Source organism: Ascaphus truei, chromosome 11 (assembly GCF_040206685.1).
Source record: "Ascaphus truei isolate aAscTru1 chromosome 11, aAscTru1.hap1, whole genome shotgun sequence".
In the NCBI taxonomy this organism is placed as follows: domain Eukaryota; kingdom Metazoa; phylum Chordata; class Amphibia; order Anura; family Ascaphidae; genus Ascaphus; species Ascaphus truei.
In genome coordinates, this window is record NC_134493.1 from 57,290,235 (window position 1) to 57,304,977 (window position 14,743).

Genomic DNA, 14,743 nt, shown 5'->3' on the forward strand with positions numbered 1-14,743 from the left:
CTCACCTCACCCCTCCCTGTACCTCACACCACCTCCTCCCCCGCACATCGCGCATTCCTTCTGTGCAGTGCATTCAAGACGCCGAACTTCCGGGGTGGGGGTGGAGGGCCTAGACGGGAGGCTGTGACAACAGTGGAGAGGGGCTCCTACTGCAGGGGGGCAGGAAAAATGGGCCCTGGCAACCAGACAAGGCGCTGGAGGCACCGGGACAACAGGGGTCCGGTCAGGGGTCAGGCCTAACTATCAGTCCCGGCTGGGCCCGGGACAACTGCCCCAGCTCTCCCCCTTGTCAGCGGCCCTGTGTGGATTACCTACCGGGAACTGCGACAAGAAGCAGCTGGTCGCCGACCTGGTAGCGTACAAGGTGCAATGTTCAGTGGAAAGAGCTGAGGAGCTGGCCAGCCCCGATGTGGTTCTGGGCCCTTCCGGAATAAGGGAATTGCCCACCAAGTCTGAAAATGAGTCGGTGGAGGCTCCGACAGGGCCACCCACAGTGGAGGCTCCGACAGGGCCACCCGCAGTGGAGGTTGGCATGCCAGCGGACATCTGGTGTGCGCTGGAAGACTTGCGCAGCGGGGCCACGCTGCTGAGCGAGTCACCATTCTCCAGCTCCTAGGTGCTCATGCACCCATCCAATCGAGGTCCAGATCATCCTCTGGAAGTCGTAGGTCTCGGGACAGTCGGGCCCCCCGATTCACATATGACAGCTTCACCATATTCTGTGAAGACATGGATGACATCGATGAGTTTCTGCGGTCCTTTGAGAACTATTGCGAAATGCACGACCTACCGAGGAGGACTTGGTCAAATACCTGGTCCCACAGCTGAGCGGCAAAGCAGTTGTGGCACACCATGAAATAGATCGGGAGGATGCGAAGGACTACCCAATTGTGAAGGAGGTTCTCCTGCCACGCTATGCCATTACTCTGGAGACCTACCAGAACCAGCAGAGCCTGCCTTGACTGTGACTGATATCCCTGACTGTGTGACTATGGCCAGTGGGCTGGAGAAGAGTCAGGCATTCCGGGACGGGACGGACCCGAGCTTAGGAATGAGGCAGCGTGCTGCTGAACAATCCTCCGAGCCTGAATATGAGCGCACCACAAATTGTACCCCACTACAGTGGCCCTGGCCAAACCCCTGACCGACCTGACTAAAGAGGCAGCTTCCTCGCACGGTAACCTTGTCACCGGAGTGTGAGAGTGCCTTCTCCTCTCTCAAGGCTGCCCTGGCAAGTGCTCCAATCCGGCAGCTCCCGACTATGACAAGCAGTTCCTGATTCAGACCGATGCCTCTCACTTTAGCCTCGGTGCAGTGCTGAGTCAGGTGGTTGGCGATGAGGTTGAAGACCCAATCATGTACCAGAGCCGCGAGTTACTAGATCGGGAGGCTGCTTATGCTATGATCGAGAAGGAGTGCTTGGCCATAGTATGGGCTCTCCGGAAACTCCAGCCGTATGTGTATGGCCGCCCTTTTACAGTCATTACGGACCACAATCCCATAAGATGGTTGCAGCAGGTTTTAGGGGATAATGCCCAGCTGTTGCGGTGGAGTCCGGCCCTACAGGAATAGGACTTCACCATACAGCACACGAAGGGGAGTGAGCATGGGAATGCCGATGGACTTTTCCCAGCAGGACGATCCAGTGCCGGCTAAACTTTGACCTTCAACCCGTTGGGGTCGCTACCCCAGATCTCTCAATTTAAGGGGGGGAGGCGTGATGGTGGGGGTAGATTTTGCAGCTTTGAATAAAGGTTAAGGCCGCCATTACCTCTGTCAGCAATATATCTGTTCTATATATGTGTAGTATCGCCTGGATCCAGCACTTCAGGGCCCAGGGGTTAATGTTGTTCAGCTGGGAATGTTGCCAGTTGTCTGTGACCTTTCCAAGTAACTCTTTACTGTATGTTACTCATTTAATGTTGCAGTTAAGCCCACCAATCAGGTGCTGGGTCATACTGGAAGCACCTGCCAATGTCCCTCCCTAAATGTAGCCATGCTGGGCCATGGGGTGTAAAAGGCACGTGGAGGCCGCTGGTTTAGACTCAGTCTCAGGATAAGTGCTGTTCTGTGCCGGTGCCAGACCTGGAGTCCTGTTCCAGAAGACACTGCATGGGAGAAGAACATGGGAGATCTCCTCAGGGAGGTCCCCGTGTCTAGTCCTGCAGGGTACCCCCCAGTTATCCCAGCGGGTGAATGTGTGTGTTGTACGTCTGCAACGGTTGTGGATACCATTTTTCCAATAAATTCAATTTTATCAACTCTGTTCTGTCTGGTGAATGGATCCCTGTTTTGAAGGCCATGGTCTCCCATGACAATTATGATTAATAATATTATTGGTATAGTTTATTGATAAATCCAGTAGTTGGCAAACAGTGACTGCCCAGTACTCAGTCCATACGTGGGTGTGTCACCCTGGTGACTGTTAGTGAAATCTGGCTACCAGGTAAGTTATCACTTTGTAACACTTTAGATCAGGAGTGGGCCAACTCCAGTCCTGAAGTACCTCCAACAGGTCAGATTTTAAGGATATCCCTGCTTCAGCAAAGCTGGTGCAGTCAAAGACTGAGCCACCTGTGCTGAAGCATGGGGTATCCTGAAAACCTGACCTGTTGGTGGCCCTTGAGGACTGGAGATGGCTACCCCTGATCTAGAGCAGTGGTTGAGCCACCTGTGCTGAAGCAGGGTACGAGGGGACTGGAGTTGCGAACCCCTGCTCTAGATATAATCCAAGGCTATAGTTGAAGAGGATAGATGCCACCCCAGTATAAGCGATAACAATGTAATAACCCCAGCCACACGCGCTGAACCGGATCACACATAGTAACATATACAGTACACGTTCACACATAGTAACATATACACGTTCACACATAGTAACATATACACGTTCACACATAGTAACATATACACGTTCACACATAGTAACATATACACGTTCACACATAGTAACATATACACGTTCACACATAGTAACATATACACGTTCACACATAGTAACATATACACGTTCACACATAGTAACATATACACGTTCACACATAGTAACATATACACGTTCAATTCCGGCAAACGTCTAAAATGCCAGAACAAAATAAGCAAGAGGATATATACAAGGATTACAGACGCAGATGAACATGGATATACATATCTTTTGTCCCAAGCCCCCCCCCCCCCCCCCAAAAAAAAACCAGTCCAAGTTCTGAGGGTGCAGCTCTCTTCGGCAGGGAGATATACCAAATTCCTCCAAATGTACCATAAAGAATAGGAGAAGAGCACCAAACTCATAGTGGCATATTTAGTAAGTAACGTGGCACAAATCTAAACACCTCACTTATGGCCACTTGTGATGAGGGCACGGTGTGTGGGGGCAGCGATTAGGCGAGACGTGTGGTCCATCAACCGTGGTGACGTGAAGACGCAGAGCAGCTGGTGTGGAAGGACTGGGGTTCCCATATTGACGCAGGACTCCGGGGGGGGCGCAGGACTCCGGGGGGGGCGCAGGACTCCCGGGGGGGCGCAGGACTCCCGGGGGGGCGCAGGAGTCCCGGGGGGGCGCAGGAGTCCCGGGGGGGCGCAGGACTCCCGGGGGGGCGCAGGACTCTGGGGGGGCGCAGGACTTCGGGGGGGCGCAGGACTTCGGGGGGCGCAGACAATGTTTTTTCAAGCCAATTTATTCACAGGTGTCGGTGTTACTCTCTTATTTTAGCCCTATGACTTATTAAATATTACCCTAGGAGGTTTGCACGCTTCTATTTTTTGGGGATACCCAGGGGCTCGGCTTCCGTGACCCTGGCGTCCCAAAGCTGGATCCAAAATGTACAATACATGTAGGAAAATCAACTTCATTGCCGTTTATTCTCAAAACATTCTTGGAGCGGGTACATCCATAAAGTAACGTTTCATCAGACCAATGCACCCATTACCCAACCCTTTAAATACCCCAAGCAATTAACACTCACCCAATCCCCACCAACTGCGGTGCTCGGACCGAGGTAACACACGATGCACATCATCTAGAGACTCAAGAGGAGAGGTGGCCAAAAGCTGTCCTCAAGGGCCACCAACAGTTTTTAAGGATGTTCTTGCTTCAGCACAGGTAGCTCAGTCAACAGCTATATACACACCGACCCCAAATGGTGGAGGCACGAAGGAGGGAGAGTGAGGAAGGGGGTGCAGGATACAGAAACAGGGTAGTGAATGCAGGAGACAGAAACAGGGTAGTGAATGCAGGAGGCAGAGACAGGGTAGTGGGTGCAGGAGGCAGAGACAGGGTAGTGGGTGCAGGAGTCAGAGACAGGGTAGTGGGTGCAGGAGGCAGAGACAGGGTAGTGGGTGCAGGAGGCAGAGACAGGGTAGTGGGTGCAGGAGTCAGAGAACTTTACTTTCTAAAAGCTGTGATGAATTGTACTCTTCCTATCCTCCAATAACTGGCCAGTCTCTCCTCCTGCATCTCACTATGCCCTCTCCTCCTGCATCTCACTATGCCCTCTCCTCCTGCATCTCACTATGCCCTCTCCTCCTGCATCTCTTCCTATCCTCCAATAACTGGCCAGTCTCTCCTCCTGCATCTCACTATGCCCTCTCCTCCTGCATCTCACTATGCCCTCTCCTCCTGCATCTCACTATGCCCTCTCCTCCTGCATCTCACTATGCCCTCTCCTCCTGCATCTCACTATGCCCTCTCCTCCTGCATCTCACTATGCCCTCCCTATTTACTTTTCTGTTTACGGTTTCCTCACTCCTTTGTGAGCATTTCTGTTCTCTACAACATCCCCACTCCCTACTGCACCATTATTTATACACCTCTCTCCCAACAACCCTCAATAAAAAAAACACCCATTCAAATCCTCTATTCACACCCTCTATATACTCCTTCCTGCTGCTGGGGATCTCCCCTAAGCCTGCAGCCAGACATACACACCTGATCTCATCCACGCCTCCCTGCCACCTCTTCCCCTGTAAATGGTGTTAACCTTTTCATTTAACACTGACAAACCTTAAAACTCCCCCCACAAATCCAGCATCCCAATAGCCTGCATTCATGGCTATTGTCCCACGGTCACTCCTACCACCCATTGTGACCAAGCACACAGCACATATGTCTCTGTAAGTTTCCCCTCAAACCTCTTAGATTGTAAGCTCTTCGGGGCAGGGATTTCCTTTCCCATTGTCTGATTTTTTTGCTGCACTTATTGTATTTTTAAAATTCCCTGTACTGTATTCTTTGTGAAGCGCTGAGTACACTTTTGGCGCTATATAAATAAAGACATACAATACAACTATTACATCCCTGGGAGCCTCTGTGCTGGCTGATGCCTGTCATGTGACCTCTTTGTGGGTGGGGGGGGGGGTGTTACAGAAGGGATTGTGGGATTTGCTGTCCTGCTGCCTTCAGCTGTTCAAGCATGGAATCTGGAGCTGGACTGCAACTCCCAGAAGCCCCTGCACATGTGAGAATAAACAAGGAGAGCCGTAGCATTGAGCGGGCCTGGGAAAGGAGTAAGGACAGTTAGCATCTACTCTGGGCCAGGCTCCCCTCTGCCTCTGGGCCCGGGACGGTTGTCCTGGCGCCGCCCTCATAGGCGGCTCTGGGTGCATAGGTCTGAGGAAACATTACTTTATGGATGTACCTGCTCTAAAGAGATTTGATAAAGACAAACCGTTACATACCAAATAAGACCCATCTGATACTGAGGGTAATGAGGGCCTTGCCCTAAGAGCTTACAATCTAGAGAAGGGATAAATTGCAGTCCTTAAGGGCCACCAACTGGTCAGGTTTAAGGCTCAGTGGCATCACTACCACCCTGGAGCCCGGGCACATTACAGTTGGCCAACCCTGATCTAGAGGGAGTAAGGGGCAACGTTAAAACAAAAGGTAATGTGGCTGGTCATTGTGTGATGGAGTGTGCCGCCGCTGGTCCCGGGAAGGTGTGAGGGTGGAAGGTTACAGTACGTAGCACGGAGACTGGTCCGGCTGCACAGCTGGTCATTGTGTGATGGAGTGTGCCGCCACTGGTCCCGGGAAGGTGTGAGGGTGGAAGGTTACAGTACGTAGCATGGAGACTGGTCCGGCTGCACAGCTGGTCCCGGGAAGGTGTGAGGGTGGAAGGTTACAGTACGTAGCACGGAGACTGGTCCGGCTGCACAGCTGTCCCTGGGAAGGTGTGAGGGTGGAAGGTTACAGTACGTAGCACGGAGACTGCTCCGGCTGCACCGCTGATCCCGGGAAGGTGTGAGGGTGGAAGTTACAGTACGTAGCACGGAGACTGGTCTGGCTGCACCGCTGGTACCGGGAAGGTGTGAGGGTGGAAGGTTACAGTACGTAGCACGGAGACTGGTCCGGCTGCACCGCTGGTCCCGGGAAGGTGTGAGGGTGGAAGGTTACAGTACGTAGCACGGAGACTGGTCCGGCTGCACCGCTGGTCCCGGGAAGGTGTGAGGGTGGAAGGTTACAGTACGTAGCACGGAGACTGGTCCGGCTGCACCGCTGGTCCCGGGAAGGTGTGAGGGTGGAAGGTTACAGTACGTAGCACGGAGACTGGTCCGGCTGCACAGCTGGTCATTGTGTGATGGAGTGTGCCGCCGCTGATCCGGGGAAGGGTGAGGGTGGAAGGTTACAGTACGTAGCACGGAGACTGGTCCGGCTGCACAGCTGGTCATTGTGTGATGGAGTGTGCCTCCGCTGATCCCGGGAAGGTGTGAGGGTGGAAGGTTACAGTACGTAGCACGGAGACTGGTCCGGCTGCACCGCTGGTCATTGTGTGGTGGAGCGTGCCACCGCTGGTCCCAAGAAGGTGTGAGTGTGGAAGGTTACAGTACATAGCATGGAGACTGGTAAGGCTGCACAGCTGGTCATTGTGTGATGGAGTGTGCCGCCGCTGGTCCCGGGAAGGTGTGAGGGTGGAAGGTTACAGTACGTAGCACAGAGACTGGTCCGGCTGCACAGCTGGCCATTGTGTGATGGAGTGTGCCGCCGCTGATCCCGGGAAGGTGTGAGGGTGGAAGGTTACAGTACGTAGCACGGAGACTGGTCCGACTGCACAGCTGGTCCCGGGAAGGTGTGAGGGTGGAAGGTTACAGTACGAAGCACGGAGACTGGTCCGGCTGCACAGCTGGTCATTGTGTGGTGGAGTGTGCCGCCGCTGATCCCGGGAAGGTGTGAGGGTGGAAGGTTACAGTACGTAGCACGGAGACTAGTCCGGCTGCACAGCTGGTCATTGTGTCATGGAGCGTGCCGCCGCTGGTCCCGGGAAAGTGTGAGGGTGGAAGGTTACAGTACGTAGCACGGAGACTGGTCCGGCTGCACAGCTGGTCATTGTGTGATGGAGCATGCCGCCGCTGGTCCCGGGAAGGTGTGAGGGTGGAAGGTTACAGTACGTAGCATGGAGACTAGTCCGGCTGCACAGCTGGTCATTGTGTGATGGAGCATGCCGCCGCTGGTCCCGGGAAGTTGTGAGGGTGGAAGGTTACAGTACGTAGCACGGAGACTGGTCCGGCTGCACCGCTGGTCCCGGGAAGGTGTGAGGGTGGAAGGTTACAGTACGTAGCACGGAGACTGGTCCGGCTGCACCGCTGGTCCTGGGAAGGTGTGAGGGTGGAAGGTTACAGTACGTAGCACGGAGACTGGTCCGGCTGCACCGCTGGTCCCGGGAAGGTGTGAGGGTGGAAGGTTACAGTACATAGCACGGAGACTGGTCCGGCTGCACCTCTGGTCCCGGGAAGGTGTGAGGGTGGAAGGTTACAGTACGTAGCACGGAGACTGGTCCGGCTGCACAGCTGGTCCCGGGAAGGTGTGAGGGTGGAAGGTTACAGTACGTAGCATGGAGACTGGTCCGGCTGCAAGCTGGTCATTGTGTGATGGAATGTGCCGCCGCTGATCCCGGGAAGGTGTGAGGGTGGAAGGTTACAGTACGTAGCACGGAGACTGGTTCGGCTGCACAGCTGGTCCCGGGAAGGTGTGAGGGTGGAAGGTTACAGTACGTAGCACGGAGACTGGTCCGGCTGCACAGCTGGTCATTGTGTGGTGGAGTGTGCCACCGCTGATCCCGGGAAGGTGTGAGGGTGGAAGGTTACAGTACGTAGCACGGAGACTAGTCCGGCTGCACAGCTGGTCATTGTGTGATGGAGCGTGCCGCCGCTGGTCCCGGGAAGGTGTGAGGGTGGAAGGTTACAGTACGTAGCACGGAGACTGGTCCGGCTGCACCGCTGGTCCCGGGAAGGTGTGAGGGTGGAAGGTTACAGTACGTAGCACGGAGACTGGTCCGGCTGCACCACTGGTCCCGGGAAGGTGTGAGGGTGGAAGGTTACAGTACGTATCACGGAGACTGGTCCGGCTGCACCGCTGGTCCCGGGAAGGTGTGAGGGTGGAAGGTTACAGTACGTAGCTTGGAGACTGGTCCGGCTGTACAGCTGGTCCCGGGAAGGTGTGAGGGTGGAAGGTTACAGTACGTAGCACGGAGACTGGTCTGGCTGCACCACTGGTCCTGGGAAGGTGTGAGGGTGGAAGGTTACAGTACGTAGCACGGAGACTGGTCCGGCTGCACCGCTGGTCCCGGGAAGGTGTGAGGGTGGAAGGTTACAGTACGTAGCACGGAGACTGGTCCGGCTGCACAGCTGGTCCCGGGAAGGTGTGAGGGTGGAAGGTTACAGTACATAGCATGGAGACTGGTCGGGCTGCACAGCTGGTCATTGTGTGGTGGAGCGTGCCGCCGCTGGTCCCGGGAAGGTGTGAGGGTGGAAGGTTACAGTACGTAGCACGGAGACTGGTCCGGCTGCACCGCTGGTCCCGGGAAGGTGTGAGGGTGGAAGGTTACAGTATGTAGCATGGAGACTGGTCCGGCTGCACAGCTGGACCCAATGGGGTTGGATGCTAAGTGCATGCCAGCTAGGGCAGCACGGGAGAAGTCTGGCAGGCGGGAGTGAGGGGGTAATAAGATGGGTGTAATGGGCTAATGGGCAGAACGTAGAGGGCGTTTAGGGATATATTTGGGGGTGAGGGCTGAGATGTAAGGGGGGCAGCGTCGTTGAAAGATTTGTAAGTCCGAGCCAAGGTTTGATCCCAGAGGATATGGGAAGCGAGTGTAGGGATTTGGGTAGTGGAGTGAGGTTGGTGAGTGAGGTTGGTGAGTGAGGTTGGTGAGTGAGGTTGGTGAGTCTGGCAGCCGCACTTTTGATGGATTGGAGTTGGGACACTTCAGGCAAGGGCAATGCCAACAAGGAGAAGGTTACAGTAGCCAAGGCGGGACAGGATGAGTGTGTGAATTGGGATTTTAGTTGCGTCATGAGTGAGAAAAGGGCGTGTCCTGGCAATACTTCAGAGGCGGCGACGGCCGGACATCTATTATATTTCAATATTCTGCATTTTGAGTGGACGTGGCATACACTGATCGAGAAGGATTTTTGTTTTCCCGCCCGGAAGATTCACGCTCCGATTCGGAAGCGTGGACCCCCAGCAGCGTGGTCGCCCAGCAGGCACACTCGCCGGAGCTCCTGACTTTTGTTTTTTTGTCTGTGGCTCCGGAAACATTAAGCCGGGATACATCAATATGTATCTATCTGTGTGTCTATCTATGGTGTGTGTGTGTGTGACTGATCTGTGTGTGGGGTTAATTGCATTCAGACACACCCTCCTGTCACTCAGGCTCTCCTCTGCCTGCTAAACCAGAGGGGGGCAAACCTACTACAAAGACTAGCATCTTACTTATCAAACACACAGAATCCCACCGCAAGCAGACCAGGGGGGTTATACAAAGTCTCCCGGCTGCAAAACGGGGGCGAAACCAGCGCTAAAGAACTGCCCCAGATTCAGCAAAAGGAGAACTCTCAAATGCTTCCAATGAGACTCGCATTCTGTCCGAAATCAGGAGCTGGGTGCTGATCCCATTTTGCAGCCGAGAGACATAGAAGTCAAAGCTTCAAAGGGACACTAAATGGCCAATGATTTTATTTAAATTTAAAATGATCATTTTTAATATAAATACGTCAAAATATATTGAGAGACGTAGTGTGTGTGTGTGTGTGTGTGTGTGTGTGTGTGTGTGTGTGTGTGTGTGTGTGTGTGTGTGTGTGTGTGTGTGTGTGTGTGTATCTCATACATACATAACAGTAGCTAATAGTTGCAAATAATATAGTCACTTTGCCCCATACTAGAAAATCTCGTTTAATTTTTTTAAGTAAAATATTCTCCTTATGACTGAGCCTTCCAATGAGTGACACTCACTCCCAATAACTGAGACTGCCTTCCAATGAGTGACACTCACTCCCAATAACTGAGACTGCCTTCCAATGAGTGACACTCACTCCCAATAACTGAGACTGCCTTCCAATGAGTGACACTCACTCCCAATAACTGAGACTGCCTTCCAATGAGTGACACTCACTCCCAATAACTGAGACTGCCTTCCAATGAGTGACACTCACTCCCAATAACTGAGACTGCCTTCCAATGAGTGACACTCACTCCCAATAACTGAGACTGCCTTCCAATGAGTGACACTCACTCCCAATAACTGAGACTGCCTTCCAATGAGTGACACTCACGCCCAATAACTGAGACTGCTTTCCAATGAGTGACACTCACTCCCAATAACTGACTGCCTTCCAATGAGTGACACTCACTCCCAATAACTGAGACTGCCTTCCAATGAGTGACACTCACTCCCAATAACTGACTGCCTTCCAATGAGTGACACTCACTCCCAATAACTGACTGCCTTCCAATGAGTGACACTCACTCCCAATAATTGTGTGTGACGGGTAAATCAAAGATAAACCCAACAGGCGCTCAGAGAAAGCAAAAACCTGCTTGATGATGCAATGATATAATACATATACTGTAGTACCGGAGTTCAAGTAAGAACAACCCCACATAGAGTAGGTATAAGGTGTATAGTGTCTTATCCAGCAACTGGCTTGCCTCAAGCACTATAAAGTTGAGGTAATAAGACTGACTTGTAAATCCTGGGGTTGTTTGCACCGTGCCTGCCGGGTCCTCTTCTTAGAGGAGATGTAGGTTCTCCTGTTGTGGGACCTGCCTTGGCATCAGATGAATGTGGAGTGGAGGGGGCGCCCCAGCATGGTGGATGGCCGATATCCTCTTCACCGCCAACCCTGCGTCCGCTGGATCGCGGTGGGTGGTCAGCTGACCGGCGGCAACAGCGGGATTTCCGGATTCAGTCAGGAGGTAAACGGAGCATCATCAGCAGGTTGGCGTGCTGGCGATATTCATCAGCATTGCGTAGATCCTCCCAGAGGGGGTAAACGCCGCACCGCTTGGCGTTTACCCTCTCTGGGAGGATCTACCCACTCCCAAGAATTGACTGCCTTCCAATGAGTGACACTCACTCCCAATATCTGAGACTGCCTTCCAACGAGTGAAACTCACTCCTAATAACAGACTGCCTTCCAATAAGTGAGACTCACTCCTAATAACTGAGAGTAACGTCCAATAAATGAACCTGCCTTCAGCTGAGTGAGACTCATTCTATAACTGCCACTGCCTTCTAAGAACGAGACTCACTCCTAATGAGTGAGAATGCATCCAACTCAGCAATACTCACTCCTAATGAGTGAGAATGCATCCAACTCAGCAATACTCAGTCCTAATGAGTGAGCCTGCATTCAACTCCTCAATTCCTAGTGAATGAGACTGCCTGTATCTCAGTGAGAGACCTTACTAGTGACCGAGACTGCCCATATCTCAGTGAGAGACAGTCCTAGTGACTGAGACTATCCGCATCTCAGTGAGAGACAGTCCTAGTGACTGAGACTGCCCGTATCTCAGTGAGAGATACTCCTAGTGAATGAGACTGCCCGTATCTCAGTGAGAGACAGTCCTAGTGACTGAGACTAAACTTATCTCAGTGAGAGACACTCCTAGTGAATGAGGCTGTCCGTATCTCAGTGGTAGACATTCCTAGTAAATGAGACTGCCTGTTTCTCAGGGAGAGATACTCCTAATGAATGAGACTGCCCATATCTCAGTGAGAGACAGTCCTAGTGAATGAGACTGCCTGTATCTCAGTGATAGACAGTCCTAGTGAATGAGACTGCCTGTATCTCAGTGAGACAGTCCTAGTGAATGAGACAGCCTTACAGTGAGTTCGTTTCTAAGATTTCCTCTTAATTAATGAGTTTGCCTTCCACATTAGTGAAACTTCCAGTGAATAAAGGAGGCATGTTTCAAAAGAGTGAGAATGACTCAAAAACGAGCAACAGATACAAAAAAATCAAGTAAAGGCAGAGTAAATGAGTACTTGAGTATTAGGTGATACCTTTTTTAATTGGACTAATAATTGATATTATAAGACACGCTTCCAAGAGCTCTCCTCTCTTCCTCAGGTTCGCAAGAGAGAACTCTTAAAAGCGTGTCTTATAATATCAATTATTAGTCCAATTAAAAAAGGTATCACTAATACTAAAGTACTCACGTAAAAAGCAGAATGCAATGGGGAGGGAAAGAGGAAGAAAAGTCACAGGAGGCATTAGCTCATTTCCAGAGCTGGACACTCACAGAGGTGCGGAGAGGGTGGAGTCGGAATGAATGGAAAGATTTGAGGGCGTGTTTCATATTTATCTTCGAAAAGCAAGTTCATGGCTCTCTCTCAGAAACAGGTCGGCCGGCATTCTCATAGCAGAATCAGCTGTCTAAAGCCGGCGGTGGCCACAGCTCTGTACAGGAGACACCAAATGGACAAGCTTTATCTGATCTTCCTTCTGACCTTGGGTGAGTGTGTTTGTAATAGAGAGAGTACCATTCTCTCCCAAATTCACACCAAAAAAATAGAACAATCTGTGTGGCCATGGTTATTACACTGGGAAGTGTGCAATGTTATGAATGACATACCAGTGGAACCATCCAGAAAAATATCTGTGTGTTGAACAAGGAACATCTTAAGAAGTTGATGTCCTACTCAGTGAAATAACTTCCATTTGTCTTCTCCAATACTTCTCTATGTTGCTGTTTTTTTTTTTAGTGATTCGGTTTTTAACATGGCATCAATCTTTTTCTTTTTCAGGGTACGATGGAACGAATGGATCACGTAAGTATTTGATTCAAATGAATGAGTTGCCATGCCAGGGATACTTTGTAGGAAAGAGGACGTCAGAGATTGGACAAAGGATTTTTCCCCTAGCAATGGCAGTGTTTTGAGAATAGATGTTTACCCTCCAGGGGTGGCAAATCTGGGATGCGGACAGAGATGAGTCAGTGTCCTGCTATCGTTTGGTTCTCTTGAATGTTTTAAGGAGTTCTTAGAAATGTAGTTGGATGCTATTGATTACTCATAAAAAAAGTGTAATACTTTTTTAAAAATTTTTTATTATCAAATAATAATATTATAATAGGACTTAACCAATTTTGCTCATTTTTTACCAAACTTCGTCAACTGGCACAAAAACTCTTCCACATTTTAAGAAATGTTGGGATAACCAAAGACATTCAGGATTGGTTATTTTTGACGAACGTTGCCAGGAATGTTCCATGCTTGCTGTTATACCAGGGCAGACTGGGGTATAGTACAATATAAGGAGCTCTATCAGAATAATACAATTACAACAAATACAATGGTGATGAGTATAACAGTCCTGCCCACTCCATAGGAAAACAATACATTTCTTATTGATGTACCCGGGGACTTCTTGATGTTTTTTCCCAGGGATTCTTTCTTTGCCTTTAATGCTGCAGTACTGCGGAGTATTGTGAGGGCAGTACTGCGGAGTATTGTGAGGGCAGCTCTGTTGGCGTTTGATTATTTTGCTCTTGTAGAAGTAATGACGCGTATTATTTGATGGTTGGTACCAGCCCCGGGGTATAAAAGCGCGGGAACTTTCTCCGCCGTTAGCGCATTACGCAAAATTCACCTTTTTGAGTTTGACGAAAAAGTTTGATTTTGAACCAAAAGTTGTCAACAAGTTTGGAAAACGGCCCAAATCCTGCTGGACTCATTCCGATTTATCTTGTCTTTTTAATATAAATTCGAGGCACTGCTTGCGACAGAAAATGCGCAAAGTCCCACGGCTGCTATTTCAACCGTTAGAAATAGAGAACTGTGAACAATTTGGGACGTGTCACCCAAACTTTTGGTGGAAAAAATTCGACCAGACTTTACGGAAACTTTTTTGGGAGAGTTTGATTGAAACAGGGAAGTTTCATTGCTCTGTGACGCTCGGCTCACAAATATATTCGTGTCCAAATGTAAAGTGAGCGGCTGTGAAAGTACTTCCTTATTTCCGCATGGTTACGGCAGACTCGCGGGTCTCATTATAATGCGGGATTCCTGCTGAATGGGGCTGATCCTTTCATGGACCAACAGGAGACGTCGGGGAGATGTACAGAACTTTGTGCCTCTTCTTTACCAAGATGGAGCTTGTTGATCCATCAAAAAGTAATCAGTTTGTGATAGATCTTGGTTTACACCAGGAGTGGCCAACTCCAGTACTTGTCTTCAGGATATCCCTGCTTCATCACAGGGGGCTCAATCAGTGGCTGAAGTAGGGATATCCTTGAGACCTGAAGTGATGGTGGCCCTTGAGGACTGGCGTTCCCCCCTCCCTTCCCCCCTGGTATATATTTTTATAATGTGTTGTATTGTTGCTACGCTTTTGTTACTGCTTCTGATGACATATCGTGCTTCAGTAAAGTGCAGTACCAGGCTTTATATTAACTGCATGCAAGAAAATTCCCCTCAAACAGAATATATTCTCTGAAGGTAAGAACCTTTCTAAAGTACACATAGGTAAA

General features: G+C 50.7%; 1 protein-coding gene across 1 annotated transcript in view; it reads left to right on the plus strand.

Moving 5' to 3' along the window:
* Positions 1–12,570: 12,570 nt before the first annotated feature.
* LOC142463598 (serine protease 33-like) overlaps positions 12,571–14,743 on the plus strand; it is a 28,102-nt gene continuing 25,929 nt past the window's right edge. Inside the window, exons 1-2 of the mRNA XM_075566549.1 lie at positions 12,571–12,727; positions 13,020–13,043. Coding sequence (XP_075422664.1) covers positions 12,595–12,727; positions 13,020–13,043 — 157 coding nt within the window. The 5' untranslated portion in view covers positions 12,571–12,594. The remainder of the gene's footprint in view (positions 12,728–13,019; positions 13,044–14,743) is intronic.